Consider the following 23,259-nt stretch of genomic DNA (forward strand, 5'->3'; position numbering starts at 1 on the left):
GTTCTCTTCCATCTCCTTCCAAAGTATGACCCTACAATACCACTTGTTCTTTCCCACTTGTTTTCCATTCCACATGCCAGGTAAGTTTGCATTACAACAACAAAGAAGTCTCAAAGAATGAGAGCAAGTTTCAGCAATCAAACCTCATAAATGATTGTAGAGTTTACTGCTGAGATGAAGCAAAGTAGTTAAGCCACATAAAGGGCAGAATACTTTGCTGGTCTCTGATAAAATACCAGAGAATAATCTTGTTATTCAAAAGTTAAGATTATGTTCTCAAGGGTAGTAGGATGTGTGCAGGATGACAGCCAGATTCCTGACAAGTACCTTCACATTTCCTCCCAGAGTATCTTTCTCAGCTCCTCTGATAGGCTCCATGACTTTCCTAAGTAAAAGAGCTATCCTGGTTCAGTGTGGTGAAAAAATAAACTAAACATAATCTTACCAAAGTAAGACCGAAAGAGAAAATGAAGAAATTTCATAAAAGTGACTCAGAAGACGACTTTCCTCCAATAACAGTAATTCATGATTAACAGAAGATTATGCTCTCTAAATGAGGCATTTAAGATGAAAAAGATGACAAACCTTCACCACAAAAATAAAATGTACAAAGTTTGCATTAGTAACATCAGTAACTCTAGAGCTCATGTGCTACGTATTACTTCACTGAAGGTCGACTTCCTGAGAAAAAATATGATTTGTATTGAAGAAATCATTATTTCTACACAGCCAATTATGCAGAACAAGGTGTGTATGAAAGTGGCAGCACAGAGCAGTCCTGCCCTGAAGCCACTGAGCTGCTTGTGAAGAGCTCAGAAGAGCAGTAGCCCATGCTCCTTCATATTCCTACAAAGCTCAACTGAACAAATGCCACCTTCTCCTCACTGGCAGGCCCTCAGCCCATACACTTGTGGTGGTTTTATTCTTACTTTCTGCATCTGAGCACTTGAATCCAGTTTTTTAATACTTCATAATGCACATCTTCTTTATATTCACCATTTTGCAGATATTCTAGGGCCTATTATCCTACTCTCTCTATTTTAGAGCACCCCATTAATTTATCTAATTCTCCTGCACTCAGGACTTGCTCCTTTTCTCCCCACACACTCTCTTTCCTCCCCAGAAGGGAGTCTATTAGTCCTTTCATGATGGTACTGTTTAATACAGACATCCTCCAACCACCAAAATAAAAAAAGTTACATAACCTGAAATGGAATAACCAAGCAAATTCAAATATTTCAACACATTTCTGCCATTTACTTAAACTATGTGTAAATTACATTTTCAGGTTATACACTTTTTTCTCCCTCTCAATCTCTTCATTCCTATTTTTGTCCCTATTAAAAGCTTATTGTTTGAGGCAAAACCACAAACTTTATTAGTCTATAACAATGTTTGTATGTAGTTAATACGTAATAATGGAAATGTCCTAAGATCTTCCACTAAAAGATTCTCACCTGCCAAGATGCTTCTTTATTACTTACAAAAATAATTCACCTGGGTTCTACGTTTGTTGCTTAACTTTCTCTCCTAATGCCTTATGCATTAGTTCTCCGGTTCATTTGGTCCCTTGCTTTCTATAAATTTCCACCAAATTAAAAAGGCAAGATTTCAACCTCAAGATTTTATCAAGACTCAATACAGAATTTGATATGTTCAAATATTCTGACTAAAAGAACAAAAATATTTCTGCCAAAAACTTTTATACAACATTACAAAGATAGTCTCAATCTGAGAAAATGCATGCAATTCAAACTAAACAATACCTTTTGGCGGATGAAGCTTGTGACCTGTTTTTTCACACCATCCAACAGGATGAATGTCTGAAGAATCAGCATTCACCCAGAAATCGTAACAGTCTGGGTATCCATCAAAGTGGAGTCTTATTCTATAGCCACAAACCTAAAAGCAAGAATGTAGAGTATACAATACTTAGGATTTAAGATCCTCATCCTATACATAACAGCTTATGTTCAGCATTATGCATATTAACAGTGAGCTTTCAGTCAGCCTTTTATCTCTGCTCAAACTCAAACCAAATAACTTAATAAAAAAGAAAGCATGATAAAGAAGTAAAGGTATTCTCAATCTAAGTGCTGCCTCTTTTGGTAAAAAGCATTAACTAAGAGCTGGATGCCACTATTACTGTATAAAAATGAGGAAATTGTTCCAGCCCAACATCAGAATAAAACACAAATCCCAGAAAAGACTGGGGATACACATCTGATAGAATCACAGAGCAAGTGTAGATAACGATGCTTTGAAGCTATCCTGATTCATCAATGTGAGAGAGAATACTGCTAGAACTCCAAAAACGACTATGTCAAACATGGCCTCCAGAACTGCCATTAAAAATGAAAAGCCAATTGAGAAATTCATTATTCCATAAAGTAATAAGATAATAATTGAAGAATGGAAAAACAGGAGGTGTAATCTCTCTCTTTCAGACTAAAGTTGTCCACACCTTCCTGGGTGCCTAATGCCATAACTTTTCCTGCAGTCATCAGTGAAATTCTTTAACATCACAGTCACCCTATTATATATTAAATTTACACTTTCATTTTGTCACCTCAGAATTACACAGAATTTATGTCACCTCGGAATTTATGACAGGTCATTCTGCCATAAAACATGGCCTGCCACTTCCTGATAAGTATCCGGTACACAGGCAATACTCATCTACTGACATACAGCATCCACAAGAAAGTAGAAGAAATCCACAGAAATGGAATATGACCATGGGCCATTCAGAAGTGAAAATGAAAAAACCTCAGTTATTAAAATATAAATGATGAAATTACAGCTGTCTATCAGCAATACAGAGCAGAGTACCTACCTATTTCTGTTTCCTCATTTTACTGTACAGAACAATTCCTCTCCAAAAAATGAACCTTAGTAAAACTGTAAAAATTAATGCACGTTTAATAGACATAAAAACTGAAATTGAGAAGTGGGTTCCCATCTATGTTTTTAAAAGCAAAGAAAGTTCTCATGAAAAATATTATTTCATAAGTCAGCAAAAAGATAAAAAACATTTATACTGTATACTAACTTGTGGAGGTTGTCAGTAGAGCCAATTTCTGAGTCAATAAGCCTGAAAAAAAATGTAGCAAAATTGCAATGCAAAGAAAAAAAAAAGCTAAATATTTTTATCAGTGAATGCACCAACTGAAATACTAACAAACTTCTATAAAATCACTAAAAATCAGTTGTGAAACTTCAGATTTTTCTACTTCCAGCAGCTGCTCTTCCAGTGGAGTTTCTTCTGTGACTGCGCATCATGGCTGCTCTTAGCAAACTAACACTTGCCAGGAGATTACCTCAGCCACAGTGAGAACACAATAGATTGACTGGTGCTCTGGATCCACACCCTCCAGCTTCATCCCTACTTTGAATCCATTTTTGTTATACGGGAAAGATTGATACTGAAATGAAAAAGAACAGTTTCAATACTTTTGAAAGAATACCTAAGAAAAACAGAATATCTCTACAAGAAAAATAACAGTGATTTATTATTACTTGTGATTCTGAAGGAACTAATATATTATTTTAAATTAAGTTCTTCGTGTTTAAAAACATAACTGAGGAAAAGAGTAATTGAAAAACACAGTGATATTAGAATGACATAAAGCTTTAGAGTAGGAAAGCTATGAGGAATTAGAAGTTACCCAATGAGAGGCCAAAGTTAGCCCTGAAATTTTTTTCAGTAATTGCCTATAAAATATTTTAACAGTGAAATTATTTATTTTTCAGCCTGTGCACTGAAACTTCACAATTTTCTGGTGATAAGCATTTCTATAATAATCACAACAATGATGCTCTACTTTGCCTTTTCTCCATCTCAGACCATCAAAGATGAACTATAAAGCAGAAATACGAAGTTCCATTTTTATATAGGGATTGCCTCTTTAACATGATTTTCTCCTTTAGGTGTTGAATCTAGATAACCTCACTTTCCATGAATATTTTTGCATTAGTGGAACATTATTACTCTTTCAGAGGCCTACAGGAAAGCTGGGGAAGGACTTCTTATAAGAGCACGTAGCACCAGGATGAAGGGAAATGGCTTTAAACAGGAAAAGGGTAGAGTTAGACTAGATATTAAGAAGAAATCCTTTACTGAGAGGGTGGTGAGACACTGGAACAGGTTGCCCAGCAAGGCTGTGGATGTCCCCTCCCTGGAAACAATCAAGGCCAGGCTGGATGGGGCTTTGAGCAACCTGGTCTAGAGGGAAGCGTCCCTGCCTATAGCAGGACTAGACGATCTTAAAGGTCCCTTCCAACCCAAACCATTTTATGATTTTTATATTACATTACAATGAATCTAGAAAAAAATATATTTAAAAAAAGAAAAAATGTGAAATGAGGCTAAGCAGAATGAATATTTTCAACAGGAAGGCATTGGCTTCCCTGTATCGTGCTCCTCGTTCTTGATCAAAGAAGGAAGCTATAGATATTAAGGTTAAATTTAAGGAGGGAAGGGAAGAAAAAAGAAAATCAGATCAGAATAAAATCAGAAAGGGTTTTTCATGAGTTACTAAACTCAGAGTTAGTTTTTTATGTCCTAAACAGTTATTGATAAAACACAAGAGAAGTACTACATCTGCTCCCCCTTCCTTTTGTTGCTGTTTTTGATTAGCAAGCTACAGGGTATTTTTCTTACCCTAAGTGGCAATGCCTGTTTATACAAGAGAGTTAGATACTACAACTATTTTTGTATGCTTCTGATACCAGTACATCACATGCTATTATCACAAATTTTTCCTAAACAGAATCCTAACCAAAAAAAAAAAAGTTCTTTGCAAAAAGAAGATATGCATTACCAAATAAACATCAAATATAATTAAAACAATATAAAATCCATTCACTCAAAATCTTAAGAAGCAAAAGAAGAAATGCAGAGGAATAAGAAAATGAATAAAAATACATAACATACTTGCCAAAATATCCAAAACTCTTCTGGGAAATGAATACGGGGAAACACAAAGAGAGGATCTGTTTTACCTAACTTATGCTACCTAAAAGTGATACATGCTATCCAGCCATCTACACTATGACCAGTCAATGAAAGCTGAGACCTCTGTAGGTCTCCACATGAAAGGATGAGAATCCGCTCTTTGATGGCTTTGGCTGCAATTCATCTGAATAAGTTCAGGAGGGGAAAAAAAAAAATGCAGGATGAGGCACAGGAGCAGGAATACACAGTCAAGGGGAAGGGAAATGAAGAATTAGAGCAGCTGAAGCCAGTCTAAAGGGGTCAGCTAATAGATGAAGAGTCCTTCTAAAAACAGGTTAGATTTTGTAGAACTCAGTTTGAGAGATCAGAGTGGCTGACTAAAGTACATGGGTTTGAAAAGTTATTTCATCTTCACAGTGCCATGCTTGAGGTTTTTCTTCCCAATGGACACTTAAAGTTACACTATATGTGTAATTCTGGATACTTCCTCAAGATGAAAGAAAAAACAATATTTAAAAAAGAAAAAAAAAACAATAAACTGAAGTTTTCCAAGCTCATCTTGATGCAACAGACTTGCAGTTCCAACTGACTGCATCACAACAAAATATTTGAGTGTAACAATGAAATGCTGGAAATCGCAAGACATTGAGGAAGAGTAGCCAAAAAGGTAACAGAGTTTTTGCACAAGTTGGTACAAAGAAAAGAAACAATTAAGTCACCGATCTGTTTTTTCCTTTATGGGTATAATAAACATTGTAAACTTCAAATTCTGCAAACAGTGTGATGAAGATTACGTAAGTATCACCCAGCTATTTCCTGAGATATGCCACATCAATTATCCACAATGCTTTCCATTGTCAAATTGAAAACTTTTAAGGCAACACGCTATTTCTGTTACAGTAAAATAACAAGCAACTTTGAGTAGCCTAATAACTTTAATGCTATTTAACAGATTTCAATTTTGTACATTATGCTTATGTCATACAGCACCGGAGGTAAAGCCTGTAACAAACTTAGTTATCATGCATTTCCTTCATAACAAACATTTAAAGGTACACTGTTAAGGAAAGAAATAAGAACAAAAGAGTAAATATAAAAGCAGTCTGCAAATGAGAATTAGAAATGTTTTTCTTTGGTGCAAGAACACAGACAAAACCCAGAAGACTGTGTTAGGGGAATTGGAGATTGAAGAAAAACAAAACTCAAGGGTCAGTTAATTTCCTTTTCTCAGGACAATAAGATCTTGTCAGTTGCAGCCTAGAAGTGAGCCTGAGATTTAAGTAACAGGTAGTGGGAAGGCTTCTCCATTATGCTAAACATTTCTAACAAAGAATACAAAAAAATCCTGTTGAAAATTACCGCTTCTGAACTAGAAAAAAAAAAATACAGTAATTCTCAAAAACCAAACAGGAAACAAGGATTCAAAATTGTTGCTGTGCATGTTTTTGTTTGTTTTTATTTTAACTCTACTGTTCATGTGTTTTGCTTGTCCATCTGCAAAATGGAGCAATTTTACCTGGCCTCTTCTGATCGGCATTAAGAACCTTCTCTCTGCTACAGGGTTTAAAAATACTGTACACTAAATAAAAAGCTGGAGTTATCCATGGGATAAAAACTTTAAAAGAAAATATTAACTAAGATACACTGAATGGAGGTGAGGAAACAGAAAAGAAACGCTACATTATCATATCATTCAAGACTTTATCACCATGCATAGCGCCCAGAAAGGCCAGTACATGCCTGTGCGCTGCAGCAGCAGTGTTTTGTGGAACTTCAGACAGGCAGAGCAACACATTTTAAATCTACAATTCAGATACTGACTTGTAAATACTTACCAGGATTTTTTTTTGTCAGTTTTTCAACCAGTGAATAGCACAGGGGGATACAACAAACGGTGGTCAGTTAACTGTCATCCTTGCACTTAGAAATTTTTGGATTCTCTACACTGCAATATTTTTTACTTTTTTATTTAATTTTGCATCTCAGTAATGCCTAGAAGAACCAGTTAAAGATCAGCCACACACACACGTGTAAGCTGAAAAGCTATTCCCTGTGCAAGAGAGATTTAATAGTTGGAGTGTAAAGCAAACAAAAACAAATGGATGCAAGAAACAGACTCCAAGTTAAGGATAGAATTATCAAAAATAAGTATAACTGTTAGAATTATAGTGCAGGAGTACAGCAGCTGAGAATGTTTGTGTGTTTTGCCAGCTTTTGCAAAAGAAGAGAGCAGCACGAAAGCTTTGTTGATTTGCATACAGAGCTCTCATCCGAGCAAGTCAGCACAAGCAAAACCACTGAAATGGCAAACGACAAAGACTACCATAGTAGGCAAAGGACAAGCAAGAGGTGATGATGTGACATCTAATCAGATGACAGGCAAAATGGGAACAAAGCAAACGAGTATCAGTTGTAATAAAAGATATAACTTCTCCAAGAGCTGCAAAAAGACAGGTAATATAATCAAAGCAACAAGCTGAAAGACGACCTTTGTACTAGCTTTCTAAGCGTATGTAAAGGGAACAACATGGCACATTAAATTGAGGATACATATCAGATTTTTAGCCTCAGAAGTTACAAGGAAAGACTAGGACTTGCAGACTTTAAAAAAGCAGCTGTTTTCTATGGTCTCAACTGACACCATTCAACTAAAACCTCACATTTCTTTGAAAAAGCAGAGAAAGATAACTGATTTTACACATATTCTGAATACTTCGATGATTGCTGATGCATTGCCTTAATCACATAGGTTTATCACTAGAGAAGTGTAACATCTTATTCTTAGGATTTTTATTTCAATTGATTTCCCAAAAAATGTTCTGATCTTCACTAGCTGATGGTTATCTCAACTTCAGAAGGTCATACCTCTTTAAAAAGCTTAGTAGGTACTGCAATCGCCTTTTCTTCCTCTAGATAGGATGCCCAACACCACGCTTGCTTCCCTTTGGAGGATACAGCTGTAAAGATAGAATAACAAAAGATTTCTCTGTTAATTTCTCAAAAAAATAAAATAAGCAAAATGTTTATAACATATCTATCTCACATCTACATCTTATTAAATGCACTCATGGTCTTTCTCGGGATTTATTTCAAGAAAACAGTAGTTGTGTAGGTTTAAGGCACCATGAACATGTAGGTTTGTACAGAATCATTTCCATCAGTTCCAATCTTGATTGGTAAGAAGAAAAAGCTCATTCGTGATGAAAACAATTTACATAGTCTTGCCTTCTGCCTCTTTTCTCTTATTGCTCCTATAAAAGCATTAAAATGTACAATTTGCAAACACTTAAGAAGATCAGATCAAATCTAAAAAGTATGTCTGTATTTTAAAAAAATTCTTCAGAAAAAGAAAATTCCAATTCAGTAAAGCATTTTCAACTAGATAGCAGTCACGACATGTTCTTTTTTTAACCTTAGTTGAAACACTTTATTCTATGACAGTATTCACTATGTAGTTTGATGCTTTTGGGTAGAAAGGCAGTGATCTAACAATAATTTTTCCAGACCATCAGAACTTTCACCAGTTCTTTTTTTCCACCCTCATTTTTTCATTAACGTAAAGGAGAAACTATGTAGTATGGACACTTGCATATACTTGCATATGCATTATTGATTATAGTTCATCTTAAGGAAACAGCAATAAGTAGCAGGTTTTAAGGCTCAAAAATAAAGCACTAACTGCACTAACAAAAGCCAGGAACTTCAAAAACAGATGGTTTGTGAGGCTGTCCATGTACACATCTATTTTCATATATCTCCACTCTGCTCTGCTGCTCACTGCCTAAAATGCCTCCTCTGTGCACGTAGCTTAGCAATTCAGATCATAAGCTCATGTCAGCAGGAGGACTTCTCATCATCCACAACGTGATCCTGGTCTGATTCTGACTCCAGGCTACTCACAAAATAAATAAGCCTCTTAATTAATACTCTGGCTAAGTGTTTTTTTATTTAAAATGTGAACCATAACCATAGTGATGCCAAACTCTCCCAAAGAAAGACATAATTCAACCAAAATACAACAAAATTCAGAACCACAGCAATCATTCAATGCTTTTAAAGCCCATTTTACTTGTGATTAACCCAGTTGTTACCTGTTCTGTTATTTAAGAGATGCGTTGCTTGGCACAATAATACACAGTTATGCACTTGGTTCTGAACACACATTTTCCCTAACAAACAAGACAAATCTATACAAATAATTCTGTCAGTGGACAGCAGTGTCCAGTCAGCATCAGCTCTGTGCTTAGATCCCACATACTTGACACGGTCTCAGTTCTGGATACAACTGCAGAAATGGTATTTATATTTCAGGAATAATTCTATCTCAGGAAGAGAATATTCTGTAACTTTTACACATTGCATCCTGGATCAGTGTATCATATACCTACTGTGTAGCAGAGCTACTTGAAGCTCTGTGCTAAAGGCAACTTCTGGTAATGGCTCCCAGTATACCAAAAGCAACACCCTGGAGCTTTCTGGTGAGTACTGATTTTCTGAATCTTCCAAAAAGTATCTATCATATGAACAGCTTGAAAAAACAGTGCTCATTTTAAAAATGTTTTATTATGCCACTTCATGCAGTATATTTCCCTTCGGACTGATTATAGCAATTATTCCTAAACAGTTTCATAAATGTGTCTATTTCCAGCCATACCATAGATGCAAAATTGATCCCCAAGGAAAGGAAAGGAAACTTTCACTTCTGCTTAATACACGTCTTTCAACATCTGGGAACAAAATGGGTCTGATTCCCCTTAATATTGGCACTCTTTAGAGGGATGAAAAAAAAAAATCTAAATTGTCATCAGCTACATTTATGCTTACTGTATGACTCCACACTGCCAGGCGTATACAAACTGGCTCTTTGTAAAAAGCAATCAATCTCCGAGAGCTGTTTTATATCCCCAAAGTTTCCACTTGGTTCTCTCAGTTCTTCGGTCCTTACAACTTAATTACTACAAATAACACTGACACTGTCTTTTTGCAGATGGGCAAAGCTGCATTTAATAGTGGATAAAAATTTGGTGAAACAATGCTGGCAATTCACAGTCAGAGATGGGTATCACATACACAAATGATGCTTCAGATTTTGTTTCATAATTTAACTTACTTTGTTTCAAAACTGTTATTTCCCCTTTTCTTTTTCTCCTGGCTCTCTGCGAGACTCTCAAAATTCTGCCTTCAGATTTATCCTCCTAAATAAAATGAATACAAACGTTAGTTCAGAAGTCTAATAGCTAAAAAACAGATATGCGAGGTTTAACTTTGACGTCATTTAAACAGCTTCCAGATAGATCTCCGTTATCTCAGACAAACCTGTAGATGTCTAATAAAAACAAAGCAAGTAACCAGTGACAAATCACAGCAAACACGGTGAAAATGACAGACAGAACACTCCCAGCACCTGGCTCTCAGCCAGCATGGCTTTGTCTATGCCAGGGAGAGATCAGCAAGCCTTCAGTAGGACTGACTGAGCTGGACATAAATATCTGTACTTTTGATAGGTTCACGCTTCCAAAATAATGCGAGGACAAACCTTTTGCACAGCTTTTTCTGCTTTGTTCAAATGCATAATTACTCAACTAAGCATAAAATGGCACTGATCCTTTTTATTTATTCCATTGCTTATGTAGTAACAGCTTTCCAAGCATCTGAACAGATGAACAAAACAAGTCCTCATTTGGGAGAGCAGACACATGGCAGCAAAGGAGCTGTCCCCAGATTTTTCCTGAGGACACTGTTATACAGACAGCTGTGGACTCTCTTCTGATACGTACTGTGTCTTTCCACAATTCTGTGACTGCAGTGCTCCCCCCTCCCCCCACACAGTGCTCCTTCCAGTAACACCACAGCTATTGAGAGCTATTGGGAAGGTGCTGCAAATTCTTGTTCTCAGATGAAAAATAACTCCAAAAGGAAAAAAACAAAGGTGCCCCAAAGTGCATTACACTGCAGCACAAAACAAACCCAAATCCCAGTCCATTTGTCGTTTCTATTTTCACTCCTTCAGGAAATACTCTACCAGCCAACCAGAGGAGCAAGAGATTTTGCATGTATGCCCTCCGAGTAACAGGGAAACACATGTATAAACTAGAAGCCACCTTGAGGTTGACAGTGGACAACAACCCCTAGCGTTAAACTCATCCACTGCTAAAAATAACAAAGCTAATAAGGCTGTGTGTGCTGCTTCTTCTGGCACAGAAAAGTATCTCAAGTACAGATGAAATGTTTCTCCTAAGTTCCAGCATTTAGTTTTAAGTAGCAACTGTCACCACAAGCCAGAGTCTCCAGAACAAGCCATGGCAATGACAGCAAGAGCCACGTGAACTTCCTTGCAGTGAGGAAGTCTTGGAGGTTAGATTACACATCTCTATAAACATAATCAGAGCTGGACGTGGTTACTTTGTTTGCTTTAGTATGTTTTTATATCTTTAACTTTACTTGTGGAGATTACGGTAATCACTACTAACTGGTTATTGTAATCACTACTAGTCGGAGCACGAAAAATCAAGACAATTTGTATACGCTCCTTCCTGAATCAAAGAAAGTCCTGGTAACTGTTGGGTATGCTTTTCTAAGGCAAGTTACATTACAAAAATCAAAAGTACACTCTCTTTAACTGTAATAGCACTTTCTTTACAAATAAATTACTTGTCTATAATTGTTTATTCATGTGTAGAGTAAAAAATTAACAGGCACTGGGAAATACATTGTCTTGTTTTTCTATACTACAGTTTTCCTTTATGTTCCTTTTGTTCTGTTCTTAAAAAAAAAAAAAGAAAGAAAGGAAGGAAGGAAGAGAAAAAAAAGCAGTTTCTATCAGCTCATTGTCAACAGTTAGAATGTGCTGAAGAGGCATAATTAAAATGGTAAGTGAACCAAGTACTTATTGTGGCTTTGACAGAGTGATGAAGTCACTTCTATTTGCAGAGTGACAAAGCTATTGACATTGCAGTATAAGGCAAAATTCCTACTAAAATGTTTGCAGAACTGTGTTTATGATGCATACTAACAGTTTCATCAGGATTCTCTTTCTTCTCCTCATTATCCCTGGACTCTTCTTTGAGAGGTAATTTTGTTTTTCTTTTCCGAATGACTTTGGATTCATCATCACCATTGCATTCCATGTTGGGCTTTTCCTCCTTTGGTTCCCTATTACAGGAGTAACACAATGATTAAAAAAATATTATTTCATTTCTCATATTCATAATAGAAGTAAAATATAAGTAAATCTAAAGTCAAGTCATTCAAGTGCTTGTATGTCAGGGTCAAGTACTTGTAGGTCCCACGGCATTATGAAAAAATATATTCTTAGAAGAACTACTGAAAATTACAACTGTCAAAAAATTAAGCTGAAAGACAAACAACAGAACTGCAAAAGGACAGCTGTCAGCCTGCACTGAACAGGTTTAGCATGTTTTAAACAGTAAGTCTTTTCTCACGTACCACCAAATCTGGCAAAGAAGCAAACTGTGAAATGTTTAGGACTGCAAGGCAGTCTACAGAAAGGAAAGAAAAGGTAATCATTAAGACTGACAAATCCAATTGGAGAAAGTTGATATGTGACTGAATGAATTGCTAAACAAGCAATCAGAATAGAAAATGGCGATGCAATTAACTAAAAATGGGGGAAATGCACAAAAGCATAGATGTTAAAGATTGCTGTAATACAGAATGCAACACGGAATGGACCCACTAACTCAAGTCTTCATTTATGATGAGATAAACTGCAGTAGCTCAAAGAAAAGGAACTGAGAAACCACAGTATGTTCATGTTTTTACTCACTGTCATCTATAATACAGCTCTTGAACTTAATTACAATTAACTTACCACACCAACCATCTAATTACTGATTATCTTAATTCCAGTGATTATGAAACAGGGTGGGAGTTTGACACTGATTCATACATCCCATAGACTGTTTGCATCTGACAGCAGAACACAGCACTCTCTGAGCAAAGACGACCGCCTTCAACATCAGCATTAGACAAAAAGCAAATGTTTCGTAACTCATTGAGTTTAAAAACAGTGAAAGAACATTATAAACTGCTGGAGACTCACCAAAACACTGCTGCCACACCATTAATGTTTTATCCCAAAACTTTTATCTCATGCTGCATTTATGCCAAATTCTTTGTTTCTATGCTTTATAATAGTACCTACTTGTTTTTTACTTGCTGGGCACATTTTTGGCTGCAAAATTTCCCTTCAGGAACAAATTCTTCTACAGTACCATAGTGATAACAGTTTTCACAGAAAACAAGTCCATCCATTTTTGCAGTTTCCTTCAACTTTGTGGAGATCCCTGTCTTTTCTGAAAAGGCTGCACAATGAAAAAATAAATTCACTTAGGTAGAGGTGATACATTTCCAATGATCTTTAGCAAGCCTTGTAAGCAAACAGAAAACTGAAGTCATGCCACTTTTGTTACAGTGAAGAACTGAGGTCCCTATGGGGTTTATTCCCAACAAGTTTTCATATTAAAACACCAGAAAAAATCTACTGATTTCATTCTCCAGGCATCACTGGCACACTGACACTGCTTGAAGTTGCTACTCATGGAAAGAGTGAATTTTGTGATAGGAACTGTGCTGACTATCTAGAGAGTTGTTGTTGCACAGAGTTCATCACCTCATGTCGCACTGACATGCCTCATTTTTGACATGTAGGGTCATCTGGGGAAAAGTTATCTTTTAATAGTTTATAACTTACTTCTGGAAATAAATCACTAACTACATTTCAGTCTTCTACTGCAGCAGCTGTTGCTCAACAACCCTGAGGTCTACCAAAAGTGAAAAACAAACAAACAACTAATTTGTAGCAAATAGATTTTAAAACACTAAGTTAGTAATTTATCCTAAGCTATGAGTTCCCCTCAGGAGGCATGTAGCCCAGGGGAGTATGCTGTTACTTTTGCTCACAGTCAAGTATTCAGCACTGAAGTTCTCCAGTTCCTAAAGAAGGCTGTTCACTTTACACCCCCGAAAGGTAAATTTCAAGTCACTATTTCTTTTGTGTGAACACCAAACTGTCTTTAAAAATTCAGTCAAATGAACTCTTGTGTGCAGACTATCTCCACTAGAATAGTACATTATTTATGCGATGTATTTACACTCCAGAGTCATTAGCAGTCCAAACCAACCATTTCCTCACATAACTGAAAATTTTAGCAGTATTATATCTTTGGGGATCAAAGACTGTGCAAGATATTTGTGATGATTGCTTAATATGTTTATGTGCCCCAAAACACACAAATTCAGTGGCAAGATTTTTCAGGCTTACTGGACGGTGGGGGATGAAGATGTGTTTTACTGTAGGCAACTGTGATCTCTCGGTCTAAAGAGAGAATCTGCTGCACTACTACACTATCGTATTGCTGTCACTCTCATCACAGATCTGAATCTTGAATACTTTAAAAATAATCACTGATTTGGAAACCTATAAAACTACCAAAAGTAGTCATGTTCTGAAGATTCAGACCTTCTTGCTGAGGTCCAAACTACTTTCCCATTGATATAAATGTTTCAATTATTTATAGAAGTCACATGACGATGGGGCAACAGCAAAAGAATACTTTCATTGACTTTGCTTATTCTGTTTTGTGAAAGGTTATTGATGATTATTAAAATGGAATTTCAAATTCTGTTTCTCAACTTATAGAATGCATATTCAAAAAGAAAATTGAAAAAATACAATATAAAAAAGAAGGAAAAAAAGAAAGTAGTTGTAAGTAACCACAAACAGCTGTGATATGCTTTCATGCTACTCCATCTTTGTATCAAAATTTTCAGAATTTTGGACAATGTAAATCAACTTTCCCTGGACACTAAAAGTGTTTTCTTATATCAATACTTTAAATACAGGAAACACTGTATCTTGTTTTGCACCTTGTTATGTAGACAGACACTACAAAACTATTAGAAAGTCACCACTCATGATAAATGTAAATGGTTATTACATGCTAATTTTAATGTTGTGATATATTAAGTTGTGATAAAGTAGTCAGCAGAAGCAAAGAAAAAGTGCAGAGACATAAATTGAGATTGGTGGTAGCAGTTGAGTAGCAACCAATGTTACACAAAGGCTGTTTACAGACAGAAATGAACACTGTAGGAGGTCGGTTAGGTCTGTGAGCAGTCTGGAGAACCAGCTTAATAAAAATAAAGGCAAAAAAAAATCTGAACAATTTGGAGTACGAAGTTGACTACTTTTGAAATTAAACACGAAAATACTAATTCTAAACTGAAAAAAAATATATACTGTAAGAGAAAACTGTGGCCATAATTCAACTTAAGATGTTTAACAGTGGAATTATTTCCTTTTACATTCAAATACATTTATTTCATAATTATCAGCACCCAAAGAAACAGGTAGGATCATCAGAGATACTTTGTGCATTAAGTAAATAATTTTTTTTATTTTAATTTGGGAGGCAATCTTGTAGAAAAACTGGTACGTTACATAAAACACTGTCTACTACAGAAAACGTCAGTGACCTCTTAGCTGACCTTCTTGAGCAGTTGGAACCATCCAGGTGGTGGTAGCCATGGCTTTTTTGACACTTTCCATCTCATTTTCATCTGTAATCACCTCCAGGGCTCCAAATTCATTCACTCTGAACTGGTAGAAACAAAACAAGTGGCATAAAGTACAGCAAAAATTTACTAGTGCTTTCTTACATCATCATTTACACAGTATCCTCACCACATTACCCAATTTCTAAGTGTTTCCGCTTATCCCCCCAATAAAAAAGCATTGTTTCTGAAAAGCAAAACACAAACTCATTTTGTTATCTAAAATTACAGTTTACTAAAGTATTGATACAGTTGCAGCCACGTGTAGTTTACTATATAGCTACAATATAAGAAAGCAAAAATCAGTAATGGAAATTTGGAGGAAAATCACCTAGCTGTATGTCTTTCATTGACAACAAAATAATGCAGCCTGGTCACTGAGTATTTCTGTCAAAGAAAAGGCACATCAAATACAAATGCTTTGCAGAGCACAAAAATTCCAGCATCCTGCAAAACACTGCACTTCTCTGCTGTAAAGTGCCCATAAACAAACATCTCAAGGCAGTTTATGAACTGTTTAATTACACACTGAATGTGATATTACTGTCAGCCAGAAGCAAGGCTCAACAATATCCCACATGCTGTGCTTACACAGCATCACTGTGAGTTATACCATCCTGCCGCCAGCAGAAAAGCGTCTTCCAAATGCCATAATAATTACTGTGCTACCAGACGAAAATAAACCTCCCGCTTCCCAGCCACTTCTTGGTTTCCAGGCCCAGCTGGGTGTATGGGTTGAACTAAAGGCAGTATTTTGTCTGTGACAGTCTACTTTAAATAGCAAAGGGGCTATAACTATCTGAGCTCTATCAAAGGTCTCTAGAAGTGAGGTGCTGTGGTCAAAGAAGATCACCAGAAAAAAATAGGCCCAGGAGAGTCTTCCAAAGCTCCCTTGTACCCACCTGCTGGAATACTTTTTCAGGGCAGCAGCATTAAGCATATTTCTGTATCGCTAACTAGGCAATTTTACACTGAGTAAATAAGGAGAAAAACTGCCCAGCATTGTGCCTCAGGAAAGTCCTGGCACTGTGCCCCTCTGCGCCTCAGGAGAGTCTAGGATGAACCATGTCCACTTATACCGGGCCCCGCTGTGGTCTGCAAGTGGTTCTGACTGAAGGCCAAGTTTTTTGCTTAAAATCAGCTATGTTTGCAACAGAAAGGCAATTGTGGACAAGCTGCCAACAAATCCATCTGGACTGAAAGACCACGAGTTCAGCTTTGAAAGGATACTAAATACCCTAACACCACGCGCTCACACTCAAGTTTGTGGACAGACATTCATGCTGCTCCAATGAAGAGAAACAGAGTTACCATTTGGAAGAGGATCCCTGTGTCTCACAGCTGACTTCAGCACCCCATCTGGTTCCTACTTTTGCCGAGCTAATTTTTGCTATTTGTGCTTTGTCTGCTGCCTCAGAAAATGGTGGATACTAGAGGCAAAACCTGCATTGTTTCTATGAGGCACTGTACTGCAGCAGCTGGCTCAGCAGGAAGACATGGGTACAGACCTGGACGCTGTGCTGCACTTTGGTGGCTGACTGGCCACAACAAACATAAACACACTAAAGGTGTTTCTGAAGAGTTCAGTTGATATCCGAAGCTTTTCTGTATGGCCTGATCTGTGTTAAGCCCATATCCACAACTGGTGCCACTCTGACACTCGCCTGCCCTTCGGACTTCAGGGGGCTGACTGACAAGCCTCAAATAACTAAAAATAGATGACTGCAGAGAAGCTGCTCCTGATACTCTTTTACTTGAGGATGCTCACAGCAGAAATAGTACAGCAGCCAGGCCTGCATACTAAACTGGGCTTAGGCTTTAGGGTTAAAGCCGAGCATGACCACCGCTTCCTGTTTCAGTGGGCAGGACAGTGTGACACTGGTTGTAGGCCACCAGCCAGGTCTGACTCCTACGGTCCTGCTTTTCTCACAGCCTTGTCTCTATGGATGTCAGAGGCCTCCTGCTTAACCCTCACAGGCGTTCAGTCATGAACTTGCAGCAGACAGAACTGCTTTAGCTCAATGTTTCCCAAATTATAACTTCTGCACAGTGAGCTCTCAACAGCTGACCAGAAAAATGCCTCAGATCTAGCAAGTCATGCTCTGGTTTTAGTCAAGGAAGAACAGCAATGGAAAACTTATGACAGAGGTTAATTACTTAAAAACAGTATAGACAGTTGTGCAGAGGAACATGCTGCAAGAAGCCCTCACAGAGTAAGAGCTGCCAGTGTCTATTGTTGAAGGATAACAGAAAAAGATCTATATTAACAGTGGTAGTATTTGTGTTTTTTAAAAAAATAATAATAATAAGCCTCTTCTATCTTTAAAGACGATAGGGAAAAAAAAAGAAAAAAGAAAAGAAAAAAGGAAAAGATTCTCTCACAACATTTCCTCTATTTTGGTAATCCAAGCTAAAATATATCAAGAGCATCCTTCCTATAATCTTCATCTGTTTCTCCTGTTGTCTTGACAGGATGAAGATCCAAGCAGGAGACACAGAGCTAGCCTCTGGGGAAGTACCAACAGTGTTACAAGAAGTACAAATGTGTTTCTTAGTCATAAAATTCCTTAAGTAAATACATAAATTTGCATTGGATTAAGGCATTTCCCTTAAACCTGTCTTAGTAAAGCAAACATGGATGGAAAACATTAAAGTAAAATGGATGGAAACAAAGTCAGACAACTACGAAGTACTTTTAAAATAATCTCATAAAGTAGCTTAATTTTTATCACTTTAGTGTTTAAAATAATAAGTTAGAAAGGTTGTTGGGTATGAATTTAATTCAGTTTTGCCAAATGCCTACTTGCAAACATTAAGTAAGCTCTGAACAAGACAGTCAATTCTTTATTCTATCCAATGAAAACAATGGTCTTAATAGATAAGAAGGAAAAGAGGAGGAAATCTCAATAGTTTTGCTGAGCAAACCTAGAGTAGAATAAATACAAATAAATGTAACAGCTAAGTAGAAAGTTTCACTTTCAGAGCTTCCTACAGGTGAGCCACAAAGGCAAAAATGCACATTTTAAATCTACTGCAGTTCTTTTCATTTAACGTGTATGATAAACTGCATTGGCAGAATGAGTCCAATTGCTAGTGATTAAGTATACAACACAGAACTTACTTAACTGCCCTGTTTAGTAGTTTCCACTGCTAAAGGATCAAAAGGAAATTAAACAGTAACTTTCATCCAAACATTACTACAGATTCCTTCCACTTGGTGCTGAGATACATTCTCAAATCCTTGGGAAATGATTTCCTGATATACCAGCACTTCAGCTTACTCGAGTGCCAATTCAGCCCCCGGGAACGTTTTAATTTTCATTCAACAAAAGAAGAATACATTCAGGAAAATCAAGGTTTAAACATATGATGATCAAACACTAGAAATACTTTCTGAACCATTTCTGACTATTTGCATGTTAGCTTTTTCTACTGGATTCAAAACTGCTAACTATAAACAATTTTTTTAAAATTAAAATTACATTAAAATATCCACAGAATTAGAATATAATCTAATGAGTTACTGTAACAAAACCTTTGCTTTCTGCAGGCAGATTGTACCAAAGTATTCCATAGACACCTCAGCTGCAAAGCTGAAGTGTACACACTTTTTGCAAACTAATGAAATCCCATTTCTTAAATATGCTTTCTAAAAAACAGTTTTCTGAAAGCTCTTACTTGAAAAGCCTTCCTCTAACTTTCCATTTGAATCTATTCACTCAGTTCATTCTCATTTGTTCTTAACCCAACATTACTCTGTTCTTTTTTTTTTTTTTTCCCAGCACTTACTCTCTGTGTATACCTCTGATTTGAGGGATTCTGCACTGCTAGGTTTCATTTTACAGTACTAAACACGAGCTGCTTCTGTTCCTCGTGTGAAAATGGTACTCCAGCCCCTTGATCAGCCTTGTGCTCCATGTGTTGTGCTCAACTGCAGAAATTCACTTTTTTTCACTGAAAGGGGACCAGAATCTGACTATGCATAACATCATAGGTAGACTGCCCCTACCCCTTCGCCAATGGCTTCAGCACTTTCTAATTTCTAATAAAGGTTCTCTGTTTTGTCATGCAGGTTGGGAAGCACTCTGTAGTTTTATTTAGGGGAAATATATGTTAAAATGGCTTTTAGTTATCTTGTTCCACATCTGGTAAAAATGCTAAGTATATCTATCAGTCAGTGTGAAATACAAATAAATTTGCAAAGAATGAGAACAGTCTATCACATAGGAAATCAGTTCTTAGGAAAGCAAACCTATTGGGAAAAAAATATATACACAATTCTGTTTTTAAATTAGTTCCTTGCTGCTGTATGTATCTAACTCAGAGCAACAAATATACAAATATCAGACTATTTCAAACAACTGTTACTTCTGCCCTTTCAGGAGTGCACAAGACCTCATCAGTACTCACAGAGATCAAATCAGAATAAAGCCTACTACTGTTTTCTACAAAGTAAAAATGATATTTAGGAGAGCAGGTAGAAATAAAAAGGATGAAAAGGGAAGAGCAGGTCAAGTGCAGACGACAAATAAAAAAATGCATCTAATGAACAACTTCAAAATAAATTACAAAACATGGCCAACAGTACCATCTACTGGGCAAGATTAGGACAAAGAGCTCATAGAAATATATATAATTGTTACTGCACTCTGACCATAACTTCAGGAATAAAACTCACCTTGACCACACAGCAGTGTGGCAGTAGACTAGCTCAGATGAAACCCTCAAAAATTGTATCATCCAAAACAAACTGAGTATATGTTCATCAAGGCTACAAAGTAACTGAACTTAAGTGAAGAAGTTGAAAAGCAGTCCATGAAGAGGGCACTGGGACACCTGGGACTCCAGGCATACAGTCCCAGAAACTATACTTGAATCTCTACGTAGCAAACACTTATCACCATTCTTGATTTTAATCATAAACATCCCCAGTGGTTTCATAGAATCATAGAAACACTCAGATTGGAAAAGACCTTAAAGGTCATCGAGTCCAACCACAACCTAAACATACTACCCTAACTCTAACAACCCTCCTGAGCACCACATCCAAACGGTTTTTAAACACACTCAGGGATGGTGACTCAACCACCTCCCTGGGGAGCCTATTCCAGTGCTTAACAACCCTTTTTGTAAAGAAGTCCTTCCTGATATCCAACCTAAACTGACCCTGGTGCAACTTAAGGGCATTTCGCCTCATCCTGCCACCTGTCACCAGTGAGAAGAGGCCAACCCCACTCTTGCTGTAAGCACCTTTCAGATATTGGAAGAGAGCAATGAACTCTCCCCTCAGCCTCCTTTTCCCCAGACTAAACAGCCCCAATTCCTACAGCCTCTCCAGCGGGACTGCTCATACAAACTGAGACTTCCTTGTATCTTACAGCTCCACCTCTCTTCAGAGCAAAGGAATTGCCCATAGACAACATATGTCCAACCACATCCCACTACATGCCAAACTATTTTAAAATATTCTTTGAGTGAGTTGTTAAGTGCCAGAACTCATCTGCTCAAGCACTACCTTTTTCTCAGTGTGTATGTTTGATAAAGCCTTCACATGTGGGACCACATACTATTTTCTTCCACAGAACCACAGCCTCAGCCACGAACTGGATAGTATTCAGAAAACGAGGGAGCTGCTGGGTATTTTATACTCTTTCTTCAACCACTGAGGTTACTCTCCATTGTTTGAAAGTAGAATGACTGCTTATTTTCTTTAAAAATAAGCAAACAAACAAACAAACTTGAAATAACAAGGAGCATGTATCCCCAAAAGCTTTAGGTACTCTAACAATAACTGTTACAATGCAGTGGGAAACAACTTCTGAAACAAAAACCTCTGTTCTCAGCCACTCACCAAATGAAACAAGAATACCTTCTACTAGCTCTTCATCAGTCTGAGAACTCTGCTCACATCTCAGTTCAAAGGCCTTGGCAAGCACTCGATTTCTGCAGCTTGCCTGGACACACCATTTAGATTCTTTCATATATAAAGAAGGATAGGGAAATGAGTACTGGCACCTCGCTATTTCCTTCATTTGAAGGCAAGGGCAAATGCAGCCTGGATGCTCCAGCTCTGTCAAGCATGGCAAAAACAGAACAAAAACAATGAACAAGCTAAGAAGGATATCTTCACATTTAGGGTTCCCTAAATCATCATCATCAGAGATTAAATTACACACCACTATGAACCGGCAGACCCAGACCCCTCCACTGGAATCACTGCTGGCACAAGTCAAGCACTTCAAGCAATCCACAACTGATTTCAAGGTGCTTCAGTAACAGTGCAACAGAGTAATCCAGAAGTAATAAAGAAGTAACAATTTTTATCCAAATGCCCTTATCCGGGCAGGCACAAGCAGGAAACAGTTGAAGGGCTTATTATCAAACTACAACTCCTGCCTCCACCCCCAGTGATAATAGGAACATCATCACTTCTCAACTGGAAGCCAAGGTACCATAAGCAAACATTTACCTCTAGTAAGAGAGACGGACATTTGCCCACACCTCAGCCTTGTCTGCAGTAAACTTCAGCTACTTGATTCTTAGACATCTTCAGTCTCTTCCAATTTTTCCCTCCAGACTACTCAAGAATTATCTTAGCGCCAGAGGGCTTCTCAGCGATTGCTCCGCACTGCACACTCAGTCTGCCTTATCTCCACTTGATGAGGAAATCGCAACTAAAGAGGCTTTCTTAAGGTAACACATAAATCCGTGCCAGAGTCAGAAGTCAAGGCTCTGTTGGGTATTTTTATACTCCTGTCTGCCAACACGCTTATTGATCCAGAACTTGACCTGTAGAGCACTCCTGGCTCTGAGTTATTTCAGCCAGAGTATTTCTAAGTACCAGATGCTAATATCTCCCAGGGGACCCAAACAAGTGACAAACAAAAAATGAAAGGCTACGTGCCAGATTTTGGTCTCAGCAAGTTGTTCGGCACCGCACAGGAAGGCTGTGGTACCAGCAAACGCAGCACCAAACCTTCCTGTGTAGGACTCACATACACCACTCACTAAACTATTCCTTTTTGTTCCTGAAGTCCTCTGCCTGGATATTTACAAGTCTCACAGCACTTACAGTAAACAATGCAGTAGAGAATCGCTATTTGCTAATTAACCGTGCACGTTTCAATCCTATTTCTTCAGTGCAGTAGACTCTACACACAATTAAAGATCCAAGAGAAACTTAATTCTATCATTCCTTGACTTTGGAGTTTTAGCAATTTTAATAGTGAAATTTCCTTTCTGGTCTTTCTTTTTAACAAAGGCAAAGGTAAAATTAGTTTTTTTACAAGGCACATTGTTAGTCAAAAATCCATGGCAATGAGGCACAACATAGGCTAATTGATTACATTAGACTGCAACAGAAGAAAGCCATTTCCATGCGGCAAGAGACCACTAGATCTCCTCGGACTGACTTGCGGCCTACGGAAGTCTATCACTGCTTTCTTTCTCCTCTTTGAGCTACCTCTTCTCAGCTTCCCTGAAGGAGAACCAGCACCTCTCTCAGACAATGTCCTCCTGGCAGGGACAACAGGCACCTCACAGCTGATGTTTCCTGCAGAAACCTGCATCCTGTGGAAGAACTCACCATTTTGACTTGAAGTGTAGCCCATGACACTGCAGGAAAGCAGAGCTGGCATTACACAAGGAAAGTGCTGCACTAGTATTTCTGCCATATAATCACACAAGTGAAGAGTAACTTGCTTTCAAAATGTTAATTATCTCAAGTG

At 37.5% G+C, this 23,259-nt stretch overlaps 1 protein-coding gene across 14 annotated transcripts in view; it reads right to left on the reverse strand.

Annotated features, from left to right (window-relative positions):
• Positions 1–23,259, reverse strand: part of L3MBTL3 (l(3)mbt-like 3 (Drosophila)) — a 78,051-nt gene that overhangs the window by 38,629 nt on the left and 16,163 nt on the right. For 13 of the 14 annotated variants that reach the window (XM_046939776.1, XM_015284137.4, XM_040697946.2 and 10 more), the window contains exons 3-9: positions 15,467–15,578; positions 13,122–13,281; positions 11,971–12,109; positions 10,068–10,152; positions 7,823–7,914; positions 3,321–3,425; positions 1,767–1,902 (exon numbers count right to left, since the gene is read on the reverse strand). In XM_046939776.1, the coding sequence (XP_046795732.1) occupies positions 1,767–1,902; positions 3,321–3,425; positions 7,823–7,914; positions 10,068–10,152; positions 11,971–12,109; positions 13,122–13,281; positions 15,467–15,578 (829 nt within the window). Of the gene's footprint in view, positions 1–1,766; positions 1,903–3,320; positions 3,426–7,822; positions 7,915–10,067; positions 10,153–11,970; positions 12,110–13,121; positions 13,282–15,466; positions 15,579–23,259 lie in introns of those variants that run through there. The other variant, XM_025149093.2, reaches the window with a different exon arrangement.

Source organism: Gallus gallus, chromosome 3 (assembly GCF_016699485.2).
Source record: "Gallus gallus isolate bGalGal1 chromosome 3, bGalGal1.mat.broiler.GRCg7b, whole genome shotgun sequence".
NCBI classification, from domain to species: domain Eukaryota; kingdom Metazoa; phylum Chordata; class Aves; order Galliformes; family Phasianidae; genus Gallus; species Gallus gallus.